Below are 25,413 nucleotides of genomic sequence, written 5' to 3' on the forward strand. Positions count from 1 at the left end.
ATTCTTGGGTGAAGGGCTGAGCTTCCAACCTCCCCTTTACTCCAGATAGGATGTGAAACTCTACCCCACCACCACCACCTCTCCCGCCAAAAAATAAAAATAAAAATAAAAACAAGTGAGAAACTGCAGTCAAGAAATTATTTTAATCCGTTAGTACAGTCAGCTTCCTCACCCCTCAAAACAAAAATCGAACTTCTGGTTGGACAGCGTCAGATGTCACTGAGGTGACCCCAGCATCTGTTTGCAGTTCCAAGTCTTCCGTGTAGGCGTCACTGCTACTGGTACTGGATGATGTCTGAACGTTTTCTATCCTTTTCTCACATAGAGGTACCTATGGGGAATAGACAAGCTATTAAACAAGTGTCTCCAGCCCTAGAAGTCTCCTGTGGCAGGAATTGAGGGGGCAGGCCGTATCAGTGATATTTCTATAAATTCTGGTTTACAAAAAATTTCTCACTATTCAAGACTTCAACATCTTTCGTAAGCAACTGTCTCCTATCATCCTCTCCAGACACATTCTAATCAAGGTCACCATCTCCAACTTTTCCCATGAATACACAATTGGTTACTGCTTGCAGGCCTCGGGGAGGAATGAGTTCTGCAGTCTGGATCAGTAGCAGAAGCAGATAAACACATCCAGGAACCAGTCAGCCTAAGACAGGAGGGGACAGAAAATGAAGTTTCTGATACATTCCTTCAGCTAAACTGCTCCCATGTCCTTTGTCTCCTATGAATGTCCATTAGTCTCCTTTGGAAAGAAAAAGGAATCAGGAAGCCTAAAGTTTATGTATGCATGCAAGATAGGGAGGGAATTAAGATACCTAAGGAATTAACTAATTTAAGACCTTTTTGCTCTGGCCTTGGACATTACATGTTCTTTCATTTTCATTCAGTAAAGAAGATGGGCTTCTTTCTGGCCTCTGGAGTTCATCTCGTTTCCTCCTCCCCTCTGTAGCCTCTCCTACTTGGTTGCCTTTCAAACTGTGGTGAAAGTGAGCTTCAAGATTGTGAAAATTCGTATTTAATGAAGACCATTATTCTAATGACAATATTGCGGGACTCTCTTGAATACCTTATCCTGGGATCTAGAAAACTTTCTCCATCAACTTTCTCCCAGCACCGCTGGAGAGGGTTTCCCACTAACAGGAAGTAGAGGTCAAGTGAAAACAGTCCAGTTCTCATTATTGAAGAGCTGGGATTCAGAAGTATCACACTTTTCTTAAGGAAAATGTCTAATTTTATCTCTGTCCATAGGTGAAACCAGAATTCCTGATTGCTCCCCAAACCCTCCCTTAAAAAGGAAGTCTAACCACTTACTAAATTAAGATGAAGTTTTAAACCTAAGAACAATTATGCAAAAACAATCAGCTCCAACTGTTTTGAGGAATATAATGAAACCAGTAAGATCAAAGACTGTTTTTTTAGAAGGGGCATTTCTGCTTATCCTTAGGACAGACAATATCTTTAATCACAAACAAAATGAGCCCCTCCACAGACCATACTGGGGTCCAGTAAAAAGACAAAGGATGGGGGGAAAAAAGAGACTAGGGATGTCTCAAGACAGTAAATTTACCTTGATTATTGTATATAACGTTCAGTGAGTGAATAAATAGTATTACCCTCAGATATGATGAATAACTAAAATGTTTGGTACCTAAGCAAAAAATACACTGTGCCTACATTCACCCAAATAAAACTCAAGATTCCCTCCCTGTCCTCTTTACCATCCTTATCCCCCTGCCCCAGATTGTATAACCTGTCAACCTTTTAAGGCCTCAGTTTCCTCATCTGGAAAATGAGGACAAAGTAAATACCTATCTTATACGGGTGATTTGTGGATTAAATGAGAAATATATGTTAAATGCTTAAGAGTATTTCCTAGAATATAACAGAAGCTCAGTAAATGTTTTTATTGGTGTTGAGTGGTTCCCCATTAACAGCTGCATAAGAGCCAATTAATTAATCCTTTCTTTTAAAAATCCTCACCCAAGGAGTGAGGGTATTTTTTCCATTGATTTTAGAAAGTGAAAGGGAGAGGGGAGGAGGGGAGAGGAACTTCGATGTGACAGACACATGAATTGGATGCCTTCCACCCCAATGGGGAGCAGGGATCAGACCTGCAACCCAGGTGTGTGTCTTTGACGACCTTGCCCTGGAACCTCAGACCCTCCAGTGTGCAGGCCTACTCTCTAACCAGTGAGCTTGCTGGCCAGGGCTATTCCTCTTCCTTTGAAGGTGACAAATTTTTCCTCATGCCTTATCCCTCTCTCCTTCAAAGAGCCCTAAGGTAAGTGGCTAAAAGGCTAATGACACATGACAAAGGAAGATGCCTATTAAGATTAGCTTTTCTAAAGATAATTTTTAGCAAACATTAAAAAGCAACAGGATATTTCCTTCCTATATTGGAGAGGACTTTTAAATCCTATGAGTACATTAAGGATTAGGATTAGATTTAGAATCCTAGGAATAGAAAGCATCTTTGCTTCATTACCTGTCCCCACATAAGACCACTCAACAAACCAAAAACAAATCAAATCCAAACTTTCAGTAGAGAAGATCTAGTGAGAAGAAGCTTCAAACTATCAAGATACTGGACTAACTCATGAAAAAAAGGCGACGACTGACAATTCACAAATCTAGTAAAAACCAAGACTACAACATTTAGAAATACCAAAAAAGTGACCAGAAATGTTATCCTTCATTTCCAGCCTCAATGCAATTGAGAAAAGGAAGCACACTTTACACCGGACCAAAGGGAAACCCCTCTCCTCCAAACAAAAACAACCAAGTCTCCTTGAGAGGAATGCAGAAGTGCTCTTCCCACCCCCTCCACTCTACCCAAGCTCCATAAACACACTTGAGGGCTTAAGCCAAATGTCTGTGGCCCGTGTGGTCAGAAGTTGGGTTTTTGTTTGAATTCTACTACTTAAAGTGGCATCACCAGTTATTTTTGTTTTAACTGTGAAGGTGAGGAAGGGGAAACAATAAAGATCTTCCTTCTTCCCTCCCCTTCCCCCTATAACTATTAAGTTCCTTGAGAGCTGGAAAATAATCACAGAGAACAAAAGAACAGGGAACAAATCTACCCATTTTCCTAGTTAAACTAGTAGTTGAGGGTTCTTCAATACTCTACTGTTTCTAAGAAGGGCACACACCCAATATACCAAAAACAAATCCAAAGCCACGGAAACACATTTATCACCTTAACGCTTCTTGAAAGAAGCTGCCATAAATCAATGCTAAGCCTATCAGTTATATCCAGAAAGCATTTGATTAGAAATACTGACATTTTACAGCTCCTAAATAGTAAGCAAAATAGTATAGGACACCAGAAGGAAAGAAACTAAGGTCAAAAATACACCAAGTAAGAAATTCAATACAACTGGAAAACATACTCTCAGGCACCAACATTTCTCCTTTGGACACCTGTTCCTCCCTGCCCTCAAATGCCCCAAGCCCAGGGTAAAGGCTGAACTTGAAAAAATTGATACTTAAAACATCACTCAAACTTGCTGGGTCTGAACCGAACTACAAAGTTTAGCTCAGTTTGCCCTAGCTGGTTTGGCTCAGTGGATAGAGCGTCGGCCTACAGACTGAAGGATCCCAGGTTCAATCCCCAACGGCACATGCCCAAGTTGCGGGCGTGCAGGAGGCAGCTGATCAATGATTCTCTCTCATCATTGATGTTTCTAGCTTGCTCTCCCTCTCCCCTCCTCTGAAATAAAAAACAAACCCAAAAATCGGCTAATTGTCAAAAATAACTTAAATCCCTGCATAAAGTTATTCTGGTACAGAAGTAAAGCTTTTTACAGTATAGCTAAAGCCTCCAACTCAAATACATTCCACTGGTTAAGAGGGATGTAATGACACTAACCAGTATTGTGCTATCCATCTACATTATCAGAAAAATGCTATTGGCAAAAAAAATTTTTTTTAAATTACTACTTGTAAATGCTCTTGTGAAGTGTAGGTAGGGGGAGAGCAAAACCATAGATATATCAAGTGAATCCTCTTTACCCAAACTCCAATAGAAACAGCTATTCAGTGTCTTCATCATACCAAATTTGGGGATAGTTCAGAGTTCGGGAAGGATTTTGTTTCTGGCTCTGTTTTTCTGATACTCCTTCCTCTCCCTTTCATTGGCTTAGATTTTTTAAAAGCTTCATTGGATAAATCTGATTTTCAACTGAGGATCCCTCCATTCCTCAGTTGAAGGGAACAAGAACTACTGAAACCTGTGTTGAGGAATCTGAGTGAGGGAAGGGAGTGTGGTGACCTAAGACTGATGTGATTATCACCAGACTACCTAGACTAAGCTTTAGGAAGTCTGCTCCATTCTGGAAAGCAATGCCAAGAGATGGGACACAGGCCAAGACAGCATAAAGGCTGGCTAAGATTCCAAGAGAGGGAATTAATTCCTGTAAAGATGTTTCTTGACCCTGAGAAGTCTCTGAACTAGAAGCTGCCTAAAGTTCTACAGTCATTGGGTCCTGGCATAAAAGCAGATACAGGGGCCTGGTAAGCTCTACGGAGGGACAACAACTGTACTCATTTCCTCCTCAGGCTGTCAATAAAACAGCAATACTACTAGAAGCATTTCACCTTTGGTTGCCTGAGCAGTGGCATCAAGCTCTCTGCTAGACCTAAAGAGGACCAGAATTCCTAGAGGGCAGGATAGATTTTGATTCGATAAACAATTTAGGATGGTACACAGGGAAAACGGTCAGATTCAGAACATCTGGATTTTTCCTTTGAAGTAACTTTAGTCTAACAAAGCAAGGCCCTACTCAACTAGTTGACAGAATTAGCTCTCTACCCCCAAGGCCTGACCCTGTCCCTGCTAACTTTGTTTCACTGATCTTACATAAGCACAGCCCCAACCCAGCTCCCCAGCTGTTTCCTCTTGTTTTTTCTAGCTCCCTCCTCCTCCCCCTCCCCTTTTACTTTCTCTCCCCTTTCATTCAGCAGTGAATGCTTAGAAAGCAGATGGCAAGTAGTGAATCCAAGCCAGTGAAAACGCTTCCTGAGCATAAAGGTATAAACTAATCCCAGAAACAGATATTCTGGGAGTTGGGATACATATTATTTCTGCCTTTTGCCTGAAGAAATCCTTATAAATGTCCCATACACACAGTTATTATGCTGGGGCAGTTACTCTGATCACCTAGGCCCATGGTCGGCAAACTGCGGCTCGAGAGCCACATGTGGCTCTTTGGCCCCTTGAGTGTGGCTCTTCCTAAGCCTTAGGAGTACCCTAATTAAGTTAATAACAATGTACCTACCTATATAGTTTAAAAAATTTGGCTCTCAAAAGAAATTTCAATCGTTGTACTGTTGATATTTGGCTCTGTTGGCTAATGAGTTTGCCGACCAGGGATCCAAGTTGGTACTAATAATCTGATTAGCCCTCTTCACCAGAACTAAGACAATTGAAAGGGAAGCTTGACTACTAGAGGTTTGTGATTTATTCCATAGTGATCTTAAAATCAGAATTTTGGGATGGAAATTCTCCTGGGAAAACAGGGAGGGAGGAGGAGGGGGAAGGCACAAGTCCAACATCTCCAATTAATGTTTAATTTAGTAAGTATCTCCTGGTGGATCCAAGTGCCACCTGGTAAACACTTGGTCCTAGAGATATAGCATGGATGATATATAGAGAATCAGCTCAGATAAAGCCCCCAGTTCAGGCTGCACTAATTACAACTAAGATTGACAAGATTTTGAAAGACTAACTTCCTAGTTCATAATATATTCTAATCAGTTTGAAGACAAAACAAAGACACCCCTTAATGTGGACTCTCTCCTTAAAAAATAGCTCATGTGTAGAACTATTCTGTAACTATTATGGTTTTGCTATTTCAGTAAACATATTTATTGAGCACCCATTGAATGCCAGAAACTGTGCTAGTCACTGGAAATACTTTTCAGAATCTCCTCCAGTAAAGAAAAGTAATTTAGACATTTGCACAAAGTGCTTAAAGAGCACTAGGAAGGAAGCAACTTTTTAAAAGGGGCTATTTGTCGTCTTAATATTAAATCAAGCCTTCACTTTATTGGTTCTCACATAAGTGTTAGCTCTGACACAGAACTGTCACCCAGGATTGCAGAATATAGAAACTGATGCCGCCCTAGCCGGTCTGGCTCAGTGGATACTGTCAGCCTGTGGACTGAAGGGTCCCAGGTTTGATTCTGGTCAAGGGCACATGCCTGGGTTGTGAGCTTGATCCCATTGTGGTATGTGCAGGAGGCAGCTGACCAATGATTCTCATCATTGGTATTTCTCTCTCTCTCCCTCTGAAATCAGTTAAAATATATATGTGTGTGTGTATGTATATATGTGTGTGTGTGTGTGTATGTATGTGTATATATATATAAAATCATAATCTCACACCTGACACCTCCAAGGCTGAATACTCAGGGCTAAGTGTAATGCAGACGTTTACTGCAAACTGGAAAGTTACCACACATTGACTTAAAAGCTATCTAACCTGCAGTGATAAAGCAATTCAATCTGGTTTTATGTCGTGGATCTATTTTACTAATACAAATTTGTGTAAATATAGTTACCAAAACAAATGCAGGTGTTTATAGACATTTACCCAGTTGTTTCTATGCTACATTTCTTAGTAGGGCTGCTGTCTAGCTAGAGTGCTAGCCAGGCTCTGGCCACTGCATGACCTACTGTCCTTTTGTGGTGCCACCCTGATGAGTAGGGGTCAAAAGAGGGTAAGGGCTTCTCTGATTCTGGCTGTGCACTGCACACTGGAAAGCCAGGGAGCTAAACACATCACTTTCTGGCTGCTGGGCTCCGGGTTATGGCCACTGTGACTAGATTAACTCCTGCTTTGGAACTGCCCCCAGAAACCAGGATTAAAAATGAATCAGACAGCACCATGGGACACCCTGGTGGCATCAGGTGGATATTACAAGCTATGTTCTAAAACTAATCCCCCTAACCTCCCCACTGGAAATGACTGGCTGGCTTTAAAAAAACAATGCAGTAGTAAAACAAAAACTTGTCACCAGGAGACTTGAATTCAAGTTCTAGGCCACTTTATCATCTCTGAGCCTATTTCCTCAAACTGCAAAATGAGGCTAATACTATTTGAGGATTAAAATTAATCAAAGTACTTTCAGCTATTATTTTCAGTAAGAAAAAGGGTTTTTTTTTTTTGCCCTGGCTGGTGTGGCTCAGTGGGTTAGAGCATCAGACACCCATTGAAGGGTCTCAAACAACATTCCCCAGCCCTGGTAGGAATGAATGTGGGGGGCAACGAATCAGTTTCTCTCAACCCTCCCATCCCCCGCCCAAGCCCCCCACTCTTTCTAAAAAGCAATGGGAAAAATTCCTTAGGTGAGGATTAAAAAAAAGAAGGTATTTTTATCCCAAGTCCTTGCATTTTCTCCTTGAAGTTTTCCATTTAAAAAAGGCAGCAAAGTCACTACTTTGGGAATAAACCCAATCTGATCGGAGGACCACACTACATATGAGATCTAAGCTATGGGGTACACCTGCCTAGGATTTCATGAATCTATTTACATATTCACACTTATTAAAGTGTGTACTAGGATACTAGACATCTTGAAAAAAGTGTTAGAAAGTTAACAGTCCTTGCTCTGAAGGTTTACCATGTAGTTGAGGGAAATGCAACACATATACTAAGACAACAGCTTAGAGTTCATTAAGTGTATGAACTACGTGTCACTATATAAACATGCCAAAGCAAGCAAAACAAATAGTGCAATTAGTCCAAGAATTGTACTTTAACTGATCAGGAAAGGGTAGAACAATTTTTAAGGGCCAGAAAATGGGGGTGCTTATAGGATTTGGGTGTTGTGTGTTAAATGTTTGCTGAAGTCTCTTGGCTTTGAGAACTGCTTAAGCTAGTTCCTCTATAAGCCTAAAAATCAGGGTTCCTGGCCTGGAACAATATTATCATCTGGTTTCTTCAGTCTATGTAAATCTTTATATCTGAATCCCTTTATGGAGTAACTCGTTAAAAAAAGAACCAAAATGATATAATCACATTGAGAAATCTGCAGGAACCCTCAGTGACAGGACCACTGAATTCGGAAGTGATTTAAGACTTTGTTCTGTAATAATTAAGCTTAAGAATGATGGGAAAAGGAGACCCAGGAGGAAACAGCAAAAAAAGGAACTATTGCCTGGCTGGTGTGGTTCAGTGGTTGAGGGTTGACTTATGAACCAGGAGGACACTGTTGGTTCAATTCCTGTCAGGGCACATGTGGGTTCAATCCCCAGTGTGGGGCATGCAGGAGGCAGCTGATCCATGAATCTGTATCATTGATATTCCTCTCTCTCTCCCTCTTCCTTTTTCTCTGAAACCAACAACATATTTTTTAAAAAGGAACTACTTGCCTTAACCGGTTTGGCTCAGTGGATAGAGTGTCAGCCTGCGGACTAAAGGGTCCCGGGTTCGAATCCGGTCAAGGGCATGTACCTTGGTTGCGGGCACATCTCCAGTAGGAAATGTGCAGGAGGCAGCTGATTGATGTTTCTCTCTTATCGATGTTTCTAGCTCTCTATCCTTCTCCCTTCCTCTCTGTGAAAAATCAATAAATTAAAAAAAAGGGAACTATTCTTTTATAAAACAATGGCATCAATTCTTGATCTATACTCAAAGTGTGCACTTTGTGCAGCAAAACTTTATTTTTAACTTTGCAAGACTTTTTTGGGGGAGCTCTTTTCCAATTATACTTGGCTTAGGTTAGCATTTAAATTAATTTGCACTTCCTCACTAAGAAGAAATTATCTTAGGCAATGTTAGAATTAAAATTTTTCTCCAATAATCCATCCAGTTAACCAGTAGTTTGTGAGATGGGCTTCTATACAGTGCTTTGCTTTAAGAAGTACTAAGTTCTTTCCATCTTGTTCAATCAACATTTATTAAACTGATAGCATTGCATTTGGCTCATTGGGAAATACAAATATTACAAAAATTCCATAGGGCATGAAAAATTAACACAAAACATTCCACAGTAATAAATTGTGAGACTAAATGCATCAGAGAAGACAGCTATTATTTGGGTTTAGCAGCTTATTTTTCATAGTTGCAGAAATGAACTTTGAGGATGACCAGGATTTAAAGCTGCAGGTGACTGCTAAAGTGGGGGGAAGGAAGAAGTCTGAAAACGTAAGTACACAGAAGCAAAAACAAGCATGGTCAGTATTTGCCAGATCAATCAGAGCAGGGGAAGATGTGATTGAGAATAGTGATAAATTTAAAAGGTAGACTATAAACCATTGGTTCATATTAGGTGAAGTGACATGTTTTAGGAAGATCAGACTTAATGGCCAGGATAGAGACTGGAGTCAGTGAAATAAGGTAAGACATTTTAGTAATAAATTTGGATGCACAGACAAGGATGCTGATATGGCAAATGGAGATGGAAGACAAATCCAAACAGAATTTTAAAGAACTCCATTTGACAAGAAAACACATCTCTATAGTCTAGCTTAAGTTAGATACAATGGTACTGTGGCCAAGAATTAGTGATACAAAAAAATTTTTTAATGTCTTCAAAAATAATTAGAAACACTCTAGGTCACAATATGGAAAATGTTCTAAATATTTAGTTCTAATGCACAGTAAGTATAACTTGTATAGGGATTTAGTCCCAACTTAAAATTGAGACCTACATTTACTGGTTCTTTATTTAAGACAGGTGGGGAACAAGTTTGACCCGAAAAATCATTTGGTCTGGCCCTGCTAAGGGATTAGGGGTAAGTTAAATGTTTGACCAAATATAAGCTAATTTTTAAGTTGGTAATTTGTACGGCCCGGGAATGATGTTTTAAATGGCCCCTGGCAGAAAAAAAAGGTTCCTCACCCAATTTAAGATACTCAGAAAAGGAATTCAATTTTCTATGTTTCTTTTCCAAAGCAATTTAATAATTCATCTTTTAAGTGTCTATTCAGTGTAATAGCATTGTGCTACATACCTAGGAGGAAAGGGGATGAGAGGTTATTCCCTGTTAGAAGACAGGTGTATGGTAACACTAAGGACCAATAGTACTTTTTCAATTAAGTATTTATCATGTGCCACATACTGCTTTTATTCCTTAGAAAATAAAAATTCATGAACCAAGAAAGTTGAGGTAGATGGACAGAGAAAGCCAGCCAGGTGACATATGCTATACTAGAGCACATACATAAAGTCTGTGCCAACATGCAAGGGAATGATTCTGTTTGATGGGTGTGCCAAAAATTTTCAGAGGTAATTTCTTCAGTACTACTTGAGGCATTGCTCCCATATTCATTTCGTTGACTAAATTAGACCAAGTGAGGCTAAGAAACTGTAATACAGTATTCTTAGTGACAATTTAAACAGGAGGCAAGTTGAAATTTGTTTCCTTTACATTTTTGCAATGTAAAGTTGGGGAAGGGAGATATGAGTGACAAATGCTGAAGTACCACTCCCCAATAATTTTCAACTTTAAAATAAAATAAAATGGCACTAAGTAAACATATCAAGAGAAACATATACTTTTTGTCAAAAGATACTACTCTGTGCCTACTTACATAAGGCCCAGAAAACAGGAAAACATAAATAGCCAACCTGACTTGCAGTTCTTAAAGACAATCAGTAACAATTAATGCCAAGAAATAAGGTCACTCCAGAAACTGTTTCATGCCATAAAAACTAAAGGCTTCTGAAAGCATATTCATTTTTTGGTAGTATATGACCAATTTTATTCCAAGACTCCCCCCCCCCCCCGCCCCCCAGCATTATCTATTCCATCCAATTCTTACACTCTAGGGCCTTACTATTCCATACCTGAAGATGTACAGGGTGGCAGAAAACAAGCAGATTCATGTCTTCAGCATTTTCTCCTAAGATCTAGAATTTTTTCCTGGTTTATATAAGCTTGGTACTCGTGAAATTAAGCTCTATTCAAAACCTAAATGGATCCAGAAGCTGAAAAGGGAAATGATTTTGCCCAACAGATAAGAAGACAGAGGTAAAGTTACAGGAAGAAAACTTACCCAAAAAAGAACCAATCTCTAACTTTGGAGCTTATATATACACTATTTAGATAGTTGGTTTCCACCTTGCTGTATGGATCCTTTACAATAGGGATAATTTCCTGTTGCTTTTGCATCATAGCTCCCTCTAGTGGTTAAGTGATTTCCCCTTGGAAAGTGAAATATTGTGGGGGGGTTTTTTTTAATCACCTTAAGATATTTAGCATCCCTACAATTGGACATTTTGCTCACAGGCTCTCAATTTCTACCACCTTCACATTGATATCAACAGTTGATAGGTGACACTTTTAAGTTGTATGGTAGCAGGAGTACTTTATAACCTGGTTGTTGAGGTTAACTCCTTGGTACTTTTAAAGAGATGACAACTCAGATGAACTTAAAGTGTTGTTTTGACTGTGTTTCATACCTACCTAAATAGTAACCTCCTAAGCAAAGCATGAATAACCTCTCCCCCTGATAACCTATTATGAGGTTATTCTGCCTAAATTAACTTCTGCATGAAGTCAGACTAATTTATTTGCTATGTACTACAGAAGCACCAAGTGATTTTTGCAATAGTAAAAAAAAAAAAAAAAATTCCTTTCCTTGATCACTATAAAAATCACAATCAGGGTTAAGTATAGCTTTCAAAGCTAGGAAGAAGCACCCCTAAAGTCCTCATTCACAAGAACAGTGCTGATTTAAGTATACTCTGACTTATTGCACCTATATTTAAAATGTCTGTAAAAGAAAAAAAGATAAGTCTTTGCCAGCATGACTTTGTTCTATAGACAATATGAAGAGATGTTTCCTTATAATTTTTTACTTCAAGCCAATTCCAGCTATTTCTATAGGACCAGAATGATTAGTGCTCCTAAAAATAAAGTACTAGAAAGAAAAAAACTACCCTAAAAGAATGCAGTATTCCACTGTATACACTAAGATGGCAAACTATTTCCTTCAGTGGAATACAAATGTTTTGAACCCACTATAGCAACAGAATATACAATGTTGAGTCATACCTTTTTTTTTCTTCTGGCCACCTCAGCCTAAGTTGGGGAACTTCTACCACTTAATAAAATATCCACAGTAACAGGTTTGTTTTTAATCACATCCAAAGTTACACAATCTTTAGCCTTACGTATCCTATTATAGTTCTATAATCCCCTTTCCAAACTCTTGAAGACAAATGTATGTGAAATTCAGAGCCTACTTACAAAGATATGGCATACAGACCCTATATAAAACATAAAACCCTCAGCAAACCCCATGGTAACTATGACACACATCAGTACTTCTGCAGGAAGACAAATTAGTCACAGTTAAGTACAAAATGAAAACACTAATTTTTGTCAGGTTTTACATTAGTCCAACAAAATCAGTTTTCAATGTTTTTTGGATAAGAAACTGTGAAGCCATTTCCTGCCTTTGCATTCTCAATACAGTAATAGAATTAAATTTAACCAAAGGATGGTTATGTTACAATAGAACCTCAACCTAATTTCTCTCCTTTTAATAACTACTTTTGATAGTGTATTTACTACTTCATATACAAAGCAAAAAGGCACATGTAAATTCATCTTCACAGAAACTTAGAAACACCAGCCCTAATGAGCAAGATGTTTCAAAGACAAAACTAAAAGTTGAAATTCTAGAATCACATTGCACTTAAGCACGAGTGGATATATGCACTAGAAATGTATTAAAGTGTAAAAATTAGTAAAATATTTTAAACAAGGGAAATCTGTTCATACTCCAAACATTAAGAAATTAAACATAGCTTAATTCTTAAAATTCAGATCCCAAATAGGAATCAGAAAATGGGTTTCTTACCTTTTGTTTCCAGCATGTGGGCTGAACAGCAAGATGGGTTACTCAATCTGATGTTATGAAAAATAGGTGCTTCTTAGACTTAAGTTTTTCCTTGGTTAGAAAATAACAAACTAATTATAGGCTCCCTGTAATATTCTAAGAGGAGACAAATAGGGAGAAAAGGTGGAAAATTCAAGCCAACTTTTTTAGTTTCCAAAAGGGTGGCTTTCTTCTAATAGCTGCCAATACGGGTAGAGGTTTAAGGGCCATTCTCCTAAGACTGAAAAAAACAGGGATCTCCCCTCACAACTTTTAGCTGTCTTGCTTTTAACTGCAAAACCTGTGCCCCTCTGTAATTTGCTAATACATTGCCCTTTCTAATCTTCAAACAGCCTATCTTGTTTCCACCCTGGAGTTCAAACTAAAAGTTTTAGTAGAGCACATCTTTCAACTTAGCTTAAATGTACTCAACCTTGAGTGAAGGCAATTTTCATTTTGATCCTGTTATCAAAATGTTCAGTAAACACAAACGAAATCAGGCTTAAATTTACCCATTTACCATTCCAAAATTAAATGTCATACCCTAAAAACGCCTGATCTCGTAAGCAGTGTCAAGCCTGGTTAATAATTGAATGAGAAACATAACTTTAATCAATCTTTCTGCTTCTTGAACCTATTTTGAATTTACATAAACTTCCTTAATAAATCTATACCAGTTGCTTTACTTAATATTTCAAGTGGAATCCTAGTTTTGAATATCGCTCTTCCTAACATTCCAGTGTTCATTTACATGTATTAGTTAGGTGACCTTATGCAAATCTTGGGGCCCATTTCCTCCTCTACCAAGATTTTTAGTTTTCATAGTTTTAAATCATGTTACCTGAACAGTTGTCTTAAGTTCAGCTTCCAAATATCACTAGCACCCAAGGGAAATGTTAAAATTTAATTGGGTGCAGAAAAAGAATGGTTTGATGGCTGTGAATAGCTATTAGGAAATCAGATGAAGAATTTTAGGTTAAAATCCTCTCTAACTCAAGCAAATTAAAAATTTAAAACCAAGGGCCTATCAAGTAAAAAGACACAAAAACTGGTAGAATACAAGATATAATCACTGCTTTGACATGTTTTGGATACAGAATAATAACCTTATGTTTGAGAGGGGTTTACAAGGCAAAATTCTAAAGAATGATCAGCTTTTCATCAGCAACAATTAACTCGAATAAGCAGTTATTCTTCGGGTGTACTATTCACATTTCAAAAAGGAAGTGAATTGTGTTGAGAACTCTAATCTGTGCTGAATGTAAACATTTAATACTTACCAATTTTTGAGATGAGTTTCATGGAGAATCTCAAAGGCTACCACCAAGTTAACATTTACCAGTCATCACTCAAATTTTGTATAAAAGCCTATCTTAACTAGATGATCACCAAAAATAAGCAGCATCTATACATTTTAATAACTTTTTTATTATCAAAGTATTGGAAATTTATCTTTCAGAGATAGATCACCCATCATTCACCATATGTTACATACACAATTGCCTTTCTCACCCTTTCTTCTCTTCCCCTGAATATTTTTACAATTAACAAGAATTGCTTGATACCAATAAATTACCTTTCAAGAACCTTTAATTTACTAACACATAAATGCAAGTCAGAATCTTATCATTTAAAGTATTAACTGATAGTCTCCCAGTTAAAATCTTAGAAGAGGAAAAAGGACAACCATGCATAGTTTTTTAAAAAACGTTTATTTTTCAAAAGAAAACCGGCAACAGCCAATTGGAAACCTACTTATTCTTCAACTCCAATTTCGTTTTCTTTAAATTTAGAAATGACTTACTGATTTACTATTTTAAACAAACCCCCCCCCTTTTCCCCTTTAAGTGTTTACCATCTACTCGTGCTGAATCCTTCCAAGGAGATTGCTCCAGCGTATATCTCCAGGTCCTCGCTTTGCTCCTTTTACCAAAAAATGCAAAACACAATTCCATCGTGCATCTTAAGGGCTCCAATCGTCAAAAATAGGAAGAAAAAAAATCTTTGGAATAGCCAATTAAGTTGAATAAAAAAAAAAAAATCCACACGAATGCGGTTTGGTTGGGGCAGGAATCCACTCCTATGTTCCTGGTAATCTGATCCCGCTCCATGAATCCTTGTAATTCATCCTCCCTATCCTATCCACATTATGATTTGAATCCAATGATCCAGCTCCAAGGATTGGGATCCAGTGAGCCCTCTCCAATCCAAACCTTTATAACCAGCAAAACCAAAAAAGAGGAGGCAAAATGTTAGATACTGTAATCAAAAAAGGTTTCTGGGGAATGATGAGTTATGTCTGTCATCAGTTTAACAGATGTACATCAATAACTATCAAATTCCCCAAAACAAGTTTCTGAATGGTGTTCAGATAAACTTTAGAAACTTAATCATCATAGAGACTAATTGGAAGAAGCATTTTATATTTACAGTTCAACTGATAATGCCAACACTTGTTACTGTACAGCGTTATTACAGGTTTTGTGGTTGCAAAAAGTTATGTATTTGAAAAGTTTACTGGTATTGTTACCCACCTAAGTCTAAACTAAATCTAATGCTCCCATCTGCAATTTAATTTGTAAATTAAAGTGTTTTAAACATGAGTCAATTATGAATATAGTTTAAAGGGGAAGATGATACTTAAAAGTATATTCCCAACTAGATTATCTACACCAATATGTTGGAATTCTATAATTTGCTTTCATTTTGTCTTAAAAAAATGAAATAGCAACGCTATATCAGTCACACAGAGGACATGCAGATTTAGCAGTATTGATATTATACTCTATCTGGTTGGAATTAAAGACACCCTGTACCCACATGTACACCAACAGCAGGTCACACATTAACAGTTGTAACTAAGCACTGTGACAAATTAGCCAGTTCTTCCCACATTAGTCCCTATTAAAACAAAAAAAGGGGGGAAGGGAGCAAAATAAACTGTTACAAATGGGCAATATAATTTTTCCACAATTGCCAAGGTTTAAAGAGCAGAGCAATTGTAGGTAAAGATAACTGCATAAGATGTTTGCAAGTGTTTTAAGGTAGATGCATATATATCATTTTTAACGCTTGCCTTTTAGTATAAGGTCAATACTGCCAATTTCATCTGTGACAATAGCACTTGGAGTCATACCATTGCCTCCATTATTGATCTGATCCTCCTCAATCCTCCTTTTGACAATCCTAAAATGATTGAAATGTGCTCCACAATCCTTAATCCAAAGCATTCTTAATCCATCTCTTCAGATATGTCTACAGAAAGACACATGAAAAGCAAGATAAACATAAGAACTTCCCCAGGTAAGATAACCACAAACACCCCCAACATCCCCGTTCACACAAACCAGAGAATAGACATTTGCACAATATCACAGTCTGAAGAGAATGGAGAATTAACTAAATTTAAACAATCCTGTCTACGACATCACTTAAAATACAATTTACCAGACATGAGGGGAATGTAGATGTTAGGAGCAAGGGGATATTACACAAGAATGCAACACTTTAGCCCATTCTGAACAAAACAGTTTGAATTAAAAAAATGAAAAGATTGTACTGAGTAAAGGAAAACTGTATACAACATGGGTTCTACAAAAAGTGTCACCAATTATCTTATGTACGAGAGCGAGATCTGCTATGACGGGGAGAATAGCGTGGTGATCCTCTGCTTCTCCTTGGGGAGTAACTGCGACTCCTGCTGTTGCTTCTGCTACGGCTTCTGCTACGACTACGGCTTCGAGATCGAGATCTTCCATAACTTGGACTTCTGGGCCCATCAACTTTAACCCGGATGTAGGCAGTTTCTCCCTATTGAATAGACAGAACTTTCGATTGAAAGATCTAAGCTTTTACCTGTGTTCAGGCATGCTGAATGAGTACAATGTAGCTAAAACCAGAAATCTGGCACTTTACTTGGACACCCTTGCCTGAATCTTACCTGAAAAAATCCACTGTTAAGACCACTGTATCCAATTCTGGCCAAAGAAAAAAATAAGTGTATAACCTACCTCATGAGATCTAAACTTAGTGTTATCCAGTTTTCGAACTGCATAGGTCATATCTTCTTTCCGTACAAACTCCACGACACCAGTGCCATCTCGGTAAACATCAGCATAACATACATCACCTGCTTCACGCATGTGATCCTTCAAATCCTGCCAGCTTCCACTTGGAGGCAGTCCTGAAAAAGTGACTTTTTTTCAACACCAACTACCCTAAATTTAAAATTTACATTAGAACAAAGACTACTTTATAATTAATGATTACATTTAAGATCATGGGTAAAGAGCTAAGATTCTAGAGACCGGAGCCCAAAATTATTTGTAAAGTAAGGATCTTCATTTTCTAGGTACCGCCATCTAATTCGACAAACCTCCATTAAAATAATCTTAGCTTAGTTTCTAAACAAGAAACTAAAGTAATTTAAGACCTAGCATAAAGACTTGCATTTGTTAAACTAGTCACGCGGGGAAAACTTAAAAGTAGTTTCTGTCCCTTCTCATCAACACATATTTAACAGTAAACTCACCAGAGACAACCACTCTGTTCTCAGATCGCCTGGATGGGGGGCCATAGCGGCCTCGGGGTGCTCCGCCACCTCCACCCCCGCCGCCGCCTCGGCCGGTACCGCGGCCGCTTCGAGGAAACTCGACCCGCAGACGGTATCCATCGTAATCGTAGCCGTCGCGACCATACACCGCGTCTTCCGCGTCTCTGCGTGATCACAGAGCGCAAGAGGGCTCAGAAAAAAGGACCCGCAGGGGCAGCGAACTCAGCCGGGCCCTAGCGGCCCCCCGCACATGCGCACCAGGGGTGGAAGCGCTCACATGCGCCGCATAATAGCGATGGCCCCTCCCCCACTCAGAAACACGCCGCGCTCCCGACCCCGACACCACACCAGCCCGCAACCCCAGTTTCCCGCTCCGGGCCTGAGCCGGCTCCGGGAACCTCCACGGGGGCCCGGCCACCAGAAAGGGCAAGCCGACTCGGCTCCTTACTCGACTCCCGCATGGGCGATAGCGTCTCGCCCCCTACCTCGGAGCCGGTCTCCCACTCTCTAATATTAAGGCCTTGGAGCTTTCCCCAACTACTCCAACCGATTTCCTCAAGGCCGCAAGCCCCAGGTCGCCTCACCGCGGGTCCTCGAACTCAACGAAGGCGAAGGGTGGTCCTCCGCGGCGATTCTTGAGATCGATGTCGCGGATAGCGCCGTATTTGTAGAACACGTCCTCAATGTCCTTGGTTCGAATGTCTGGAGGTAAGTTACCCACGTAGATGCGACAATCGTTGTTCCCTGCCGGGCCACGAATCACACCACCTCCGGACATGGCGACGACGAAAAGCGCGGACTCGAGAACAGGCCTTCCCACCAAGCTTAGCGCACGGAAGAGCGAACCTGCAGCGACACCTCGGCTCCCGCGGCCCCTCCAAAATGGCGCCTTTATCTACTCGGCGCACGGATATGGGGGGAGGGAAGAAGAGCAGCGGGAGGAAGCAGCTATTTGACTTCAGTGCGCACGCGCAAGGGCGTAACGGGCCTGCGAAAGTACGCTCACGTACGCGCGACGTCACCCTCCGCGCGAAGGGAAAAAAGTTCCCTGTGTTTCCGATTTGCCAGTAGTTTGATTAGGGAGTGGCTAGCTTTTGATAAAAAAAAATACAGAGCCTTCGTTAAAGGATTATTAACCCCTGTCGAGTCTTAAGAGATAATTTTCTCAGGAAAAAGCCTTTTAGAGCAACTAGGCGCCTTGAAAACAATTGGTGAAACCTACCCTAGAGCCTGTCCCACCATGCTCTGCGGCGGTAACGGCCTTTGGCGGGAAAGACTCCCGGGGGCGGAGTCCGAGGGACGCGTCGGCTGTTCCGGAAACCCGGGCATCCTCGGAGAGTGCGCCGAGTGCAGGAGTGGCGCTACACTGGATTCGATCAGGAGTCAAGGGGTGACTGTCTTCCTGCCCCAGGGATATGAGGCAGTTTGCAGAGATACCATAAGACATGATTGAAACTGAAGAAATCCAGGGGAATGGGAAAATAAGGAAGGAGCGTTAAGATAAGGGTCATGGATAAAGTCAGTACACAAAATATCCGCAGTAATAGCCCGGTAAATTCCTAGAGATGGATTGCAAATTTGATTCTGATCATCCCAGAAGTCACAGTAAAGAAGACAACACACACACACACAAATAAGGGAACACAAGAATATTCAAAATCCAAAGTGCCTTTGAGATAGAAAAAAATAGATGGTTTAGAAGAAGGGCATTATTAGTTTTAAAAGTTGATTGCATTTTACAAATGTTTGGTAGTCCTTGTACCCTCTATGATGGTTTCCAAAATTATGTGTATATGTGCGCGTACTTTCTTCTGTAAAGAGGATTTGAAATTTTAATCAGATTCTTAAAAGGGCCTGTAGATCCCAAAAGGGGAAATAACCTCTGAAAATTTTAGAGATTATCCTTCAATGGTACTTTTTGAAAATGAGCTTTTAATTAAAAAGACAAGAACCTGATAATTTTTTAAATGAGAAGCTGACCAAAAAGGACACAATTTTAACAAATTTATTCAGTTTCTAGTGCTGTCCTATTCGGTTAGTAGCAGAAGAGATGAGAATTTTTCTTACATTGCAGGTATTATTTTCATTCAATAGTTATTTACTGAGCATATTTTCTTTCTGTTCAAATATTCATCCATCAATTTAGATTTATTCAGGTTCATCTTCTGTTGATTAATGTTAAGTCAGAGTGCTGTTTAATTTCAGGACACTTTCATTCCAGAAAAATAAGAAAATTGAATTTGCTTTGATTTATTCTTGTCTGTTTGAATTAATGCAATAATTTCTGATTTTGTTAAGTTCAGGGGAATACAAGGTAGACTTTAATACAGAGAGAATAGGACATTCTTGTTTTTCTATCAGCTTCCTTTGTATTTGAATAGAACCTGTGTTCTGGGGTCCATGGTCAGATCAGGATGTAGCAGGAAAAGTCTCGATGGCTCTTTATCAAGATCTCCCAGGATGGCGTTAGCTCAGTGATTATTACAGTTAATACTATCCATGTTGATTAATAGATTTTAGTCCACAAGAAAGCAAATAAACCAAACTATTTGTTCATTTGTTGGTGGTAGGGCAGATTCATTTTTAATAACCAGGATGCTCAAATTGTACATGCCAAGGTAAATGTTCTTGGCAGGTCTGGAAAGCACAACAGGCAATTGCTTGGTAAATGAGAAATTAAAACAAAATGAGGTGAGCCATTTTGAGAGATACTTCATTCAGATCATGTGAGACCTGATAAACAATGGAGTATATAGACCTCCTCAATGACAGGAAAACTCATAGCCCCTGGATTTTGTGTCTGTTCCTGGACAGAGCTGGGTAAGATTGGCAATTCTCTTTCTTTAAAATAATAACAATAATAATAATAATAATAATATACATACATATATTTATATATATTTTTTGTTACTGATTTCAGAGAGGAAGGGAGAGGGAAAGAGATAGAAACATCAGTGATGAGAGAGAATCATTGATCGGCTGCCTCCTCCACGCCCCACATTGGGGATTGACCCTAAGACTGGGACTGGGACTGGGACTGGGACCAGAAACCGTAACCTCCTGGTTCTTAAGTCAGTGCTCACCTACTGAGCCATGCCCACCCGGCTGGCAATAATTAGTGCAATAATCTCTTTCTGTAGCCTAATCTTCACACAGGCTTTCTCTAAACAGCCTGCTGAGACAATTGATAAGATTTCTGCTGGTTGGCAGTTTTGCCTCCAGAGATTACATCCATATCTTAATTAGGGGTTTAAAGTGTTTTTAAACTTATCAGTTACACAATCACAGGCAGCTTTATGGATTGCTGCCACAATTAATGAATTTATTAAGTATGGATTTTACCAGTTTTTAGTTCTCAGAAGCTGCTTTATTTTCAACACTGTCAATGGCTATGAAAAGTTACTTTCTCAAAAAGAAACTTTTTAAATACTTTTGAGTCAATTCAGTGCGTATATACCCTGTCAGCTCTGTATTTTCCTCTGGAAATAATTTCTTGGGGGAAAAAAGAAAAGAAAGAAATTCAAAAATTTAATTATTGCTAGGGTTGAAATGAGAAGACAGTTTTTCAGTGATTTGCAGAACATTTAAAAATCTTTAACTGTGATGATAGCTATACAACTCTGTAAATAATACTAAAAATCATGAATTGTGTAGAATTACAGTGAGTGAATTGTATAGTATGTAAATTATAACTCAGAACTTTTTAAAGATGTCTGGGGAAAAAAATATCTCCACAATCAACAAAATCACTCTCTAGTACCATTCCTCTAAAGGCATTATTGGGGTTGGGGGTGCTATAGAGTAATTTGCACTGAAATACAGCTTCCCTAATCTGGAAACACTGTTTTTAATATTCGTGTGTCTTCACTGTCTTCCCTGGGGATAACTTACATTTACCAGGTAGAGAGACACTTACAAAGATTAGGAATATCTTATTGTACTGTGTATAGGAGTTATCTCCAGGAACAGTTCACTTGCATATCTCTGTTCCAGAAATTTTCAACCTGAGGGATTTTCAACCAGTGTGCTGCAAGAATTTTTAAAACATGCAATACCTAACTATTTAGTCAGGGGCACTAACCTCTTTTCCCTTTGATTGTCAAATAAAAAAATCACAATAGCCAGTACAACAATATCATCAAGTGTGAATGAATCAAAATTATACCTATTTTTTGTCAGATAGGCAAAAAATATAATATATTTTTTGGTGTGACACAAATTTAGTAATTAGTTTTTGTGTGCCATGATTGAAAATCATTGCTCTCTTCTGTTGTTCCACTTGTTTTAGTTGTAGATATTCTCTGAAAAAGGAAGAAATAGTATATATATATATATCTTTTAATTTAATCTATATATTCATCTCATCTTCCCTGGTAAACTATGTTGAGGGCAGATTTCTGTTTTACCCCTTTATTCCCAGTAAATTCTCTCTTCAAACAAATATTATTGACAATTTATTGACTGCTCTTTTAAAAAGGTGGGATGTTAGATGAACAGGATGTTGTTTCTTTGGAAACTTCATCCTGCTGTCAGTGGATAGACAGGATGGTACAATAATTGTTTTTCATTTCACAGTATAATCAGGATGGCCACTTTTCAAACTCAAAGATGTCATCTAATAATATATTTTTGGTAATCTTATTTTAGGACTGGCCTCCCTCACTCTATGATTCCCCTGGTTTTGTTTTTAGCTAATGCTTTCCATCTTTATTGTTCTATTATTGATGACAATAGGATATGATTTTCCCAGAAAACAGCTCTTAAAGTCATCTATTAGAAAGAGATATATTTTCACCATGTCTTCCTCTTCCTAATTGTTACTCCCTCTCTCCCTCTTGCTGCTCAGTTCTTTCTCTTAGAAATTGAAACTCCACTTCATATTGTACATTTCCTAATTTGATCGAGTAATGGCTTTTTAAGGAATTATATTAAAAATATGGTAGATATGCTTTATTTGCTAAAAATGCTATCTGTTTTAGCAATTTAATCTTAAGGTCTGAGTCCTATATAAATGTTAGCTATTTTATTATTACTAGTAGTTATATGTTAGTACTGTTGCCAATTGTGTTAGAAATAATTTCAATAAAAATGTTTGATTTGAAATTTTGAGAGTGTGATTATTTTTTCTCTTTATAATTTTAGAAGATACCCCAGATTAGCTGAAAACTCTCAATTACTTTTCTAAATTTGCTTGCAACATAGACTGCATGCTCACAAGCCTAAAATACAGGGTGGGGCAAAAGTGGATTTACAGTTGTTTGTATGGAAAATAATACAATAATTAACAGTACAAGAATAAACCCTTGTATTTTATGTACTCACAACTAAACCTGTTTGCCCCACCCTGTATTGACTTATCTGGCACTTACAGAAAAAGTTTGCCAGTCTGAGAAGAAAATAGCCTGTCTTTGTGATTTTTGCTTAAACCTAAATAAAAAATTCAGTTTTGTCACGTTCTCTTTCTCATATGTGTTTTTGTCATGGGTAAGATCTTACATTGTTAAGAAGTTGTAAACATAAGTATTACACATTTTCAAGTGATATGTTGCTTCTACTAGATGCTTCATCGGCCATTACTACAGTTTAGTGATAAGGTACAAAGAGCTGGTAGAAACAAACTCCTTTGCTGGTCTAACAAGCCTAGAATAGAAGCTGTTGCTCTGCTCCAATTGGTTGCTTTTTTTTTTTTTTTTTAGTTTAGTTGCCTCGAAATGCTCAGTGCAAGAGTGCGAGTTTCTGTAATCATTCTTGCATTGAAATGATGTTGAATGCAAAGAATCCATACAGGTTTTGTTCAAAATAAATATCTACTAATGTCTACTCACTGTGGAATTTGCAGATGACATTTCCAAAATTTGCAGATTATGTTCTACAGTTCTGGGATCCCACCAGTTTTCAGACTGGTGCTGGTTCCACCATGCAGGCCCCAGAGGGCTACTACATGTGGTGAGCAGTATAGTCAATCTAGACCCATGCCCATGGGATATTTCCTTGTCTGGCTGCAGTTTCTTCTAAGTTATTGTCTATTCTTTGTAGAATTTAGAGTCCATGGGAGAGAAAATTATTTCCTTTGGCTTGTTTGGATCTATCTTCATATAAGTTTATTGAGAATGAGAATGTTTGCCTTTATAGGAATTTCCTCTCTGTCATGCAGGAATACAACCTGTCCCTCTGCCTCAGGTCAACATGAGCCAACATCGATATATTTTCCAAAGTTTGGATTGTTCACTATTAATACCACATGTAGGGCATTCTCAATACATAGATAAGGTTGAATCTTGCCAGCCAAACATGGTCCAGGGCATTTTTCCTTTTCCAATTCAGTTCCTCTAGTAAATGATGAAAACCAAGTCTGACTATGCTTTATGTGGTCTTCTGGATCTTAGTTTCTGATAGAGTGCAAGCCACAGCTTAAGTAAGAACATACACATTCCTGAAAAGCATCTACAACTGTACAGAGATAAGAAATATTTCTATCTATACATAACCCCCCATAATTTTGTGGTGGTAGAGCATGTCTTCACCAAAAACAATAATTTATATGCCCTAGTAGTATATTCAGCTTCTCAGTCTAAAATTTCTGCATTTAGAAAAATGCTTTATATTCACCCCTGCCCTTCTCACCCAAGGACACATTTTTCTGGTTCTCACTAATGACACTCAAATCTTCCATCTGGGTTTGTCATCAGGCTTAAAATTCCCACTAAGGGGTTCATTCCTCAGAAGTCTTCTGGCTGATGTGGCTCAATTGGTTGGAGCGTCATCCCGTACATTGAAGGGTTACAGGTTCGATTCCAGGTCAGGGCACATACCCAAGTTGTGGGTTCAGTCCCCAAATATGGCATGTTTCTCTCTCTCTCTTTTTTTTAAATATATTTTATTGATTTTCTACAAAGAGGAAGGGAGAGGGATAGAGAGTTAGAAACATCGATGAGAGAGAAACATCAATCAGCTGCCTCCTGCAAACTCCGCACTGGGGATGTGCCCGCAACCCAGGTACATGCCCTTGACCGGAATCGAACCTGGGACCCTTGAGTCCGCAGGCCGATGCTCTATCCACTGAGCCAAACTGGTTAGGGCAGCATGTTTCTCTCTTATCTCTCTCTCTTTCCAAAAAAAAAAAAATGCTTTTAAAATAATTTTTCCTAAGATGAGTAAAGGAATGTTGCTTTATTTATTTATTTATGTTTTTATTTATTTACTTACTTACTTACTAGAGGCCCGATACACAACATTCATGCACAGGGGGGGAGGGGGGGGGTCCCCTCAGCCCAGCCTGCACCCTCTCCAATCCAGGAACCCACAGGGGATGTCCAACTGCAGTTTAGGCCCGATCCCAGGGATCAGACCTAAACTGGCAGTCGGACATCCCTCTCACAATCCTAGACCACTGGCTCCTAATCACTCACCTGCCTGCCTGATTGCCCCTAACTGCCCCCTGCTGCTGGCCTGGTTGCTCCTAACTGCTCCTCTCCCAGCTAGCCTGGTCACACTTTACTGCCCCACCCCCCCGCCAGCCTGGTTGCCCCCAACTGCCCCCCTCTGCTGGCCTGGTCGCCCTTAACTGCCCCCCCCCGCCAGCCTGGTTGCCCCCAACTGCCCCCCTCTGCTGGCCTGGTCGCCCTTAACTGCCCCCCCCCCCCCCGCAGCCTGGTCGCCCCCAACTGCCTGCCCCTGCCAGCCTAGTCACCCCTCCCTGTCCCCCCTGCCAGCCTAATTGTCCCCAACTGCCCTCCCTGACAGCCTCATCGCCCCCAACTGCATCCCCCCCCCCCCCCCCCGCTGGCCTGGTCCCCTCCAATTGCCCCCCTGCCGGTCTGGTCACCCCTTACAGCCCCCCCCCCCCCCCCCACTGGCCTGGTTGCCCCGTGCAGCTTGCTGTTCAGTCGTTTGGTCGTCCCTCACTAACCCCCCTGCCAACCTGGTCATAGGCAGCCATGTTGTGAGGACATGAGGGTTAATTTGCATATTACCTCTTTATTATATAGGATTTATTTATTTATATGGTAAAGGTGGAAATTT

General features: G+C 39.5%; 1 protein-coding gene across 3 annotated transcripts; it reads right to left on the reverse strand.

The window, feature by feature from the left end:
- Positions 1–124: 124 nt before the first annotated feature.
- On the reverse strand, positions 125–18,308 carry SRSF1 (serine and arginine rich splicing factor 1). Of its 3 annotated transcripts, XM_070394716.1 has the most exons (5): positions 17,976–18,306; positions 17,371–17,555; positions 16,850–17,022; positions 16,463–16,649; positions 15,246–16,094 (listed from the first exon to the last, which is right to left on the reverse strand). In XM_070394716.1, the coding sequence occupies exons 1-5, from the start codon at positions 18,167–18,169 to the stop codon at positions 16,072–16,074; spliced, it is 762 nt and encodes a 253-aa protein (XP_070250817.1). In that variant the 5' UTR covers positions 18,170–18,306; the 3' UTR covers positions 15,246–16,071. The 3 variants fall into 3 exon arrangements, with proteins under 3 accessions (XP_070250819.1, XP_070250817.1, XP_070250820.1); XM_070394718.1 differs by lacking the exons at positions 15,246–16,094; positions 16,463–16,649 and adding an exon at positions 125–331 and having other exon boundaries at positions 17,976–18,308; XM_070394719.1 differs by lacking the exon at positions 16,463–16,649.
- Between the last annotated feature and the right edge of the window lie 7,105 nt (positions 18,309–25,413).

This window comes from Myotis yumanensis, unplaced genomic scaffold, assembly GCF_028538775.1.
Source record: "Myotis yumanensis isolate MYYU_CA2020_CCGP unplaced genomic scaffold, mMyoYum1.0.hap1 SCAF_16, whole genome shotgun sequence".
Classification (NCBI taxonomy): Eukaryota; Metazoa; Chordata; class Mammalia; order Chiroptera; family Vespertilionidae; genus Myotis; species Myotis yumanensis.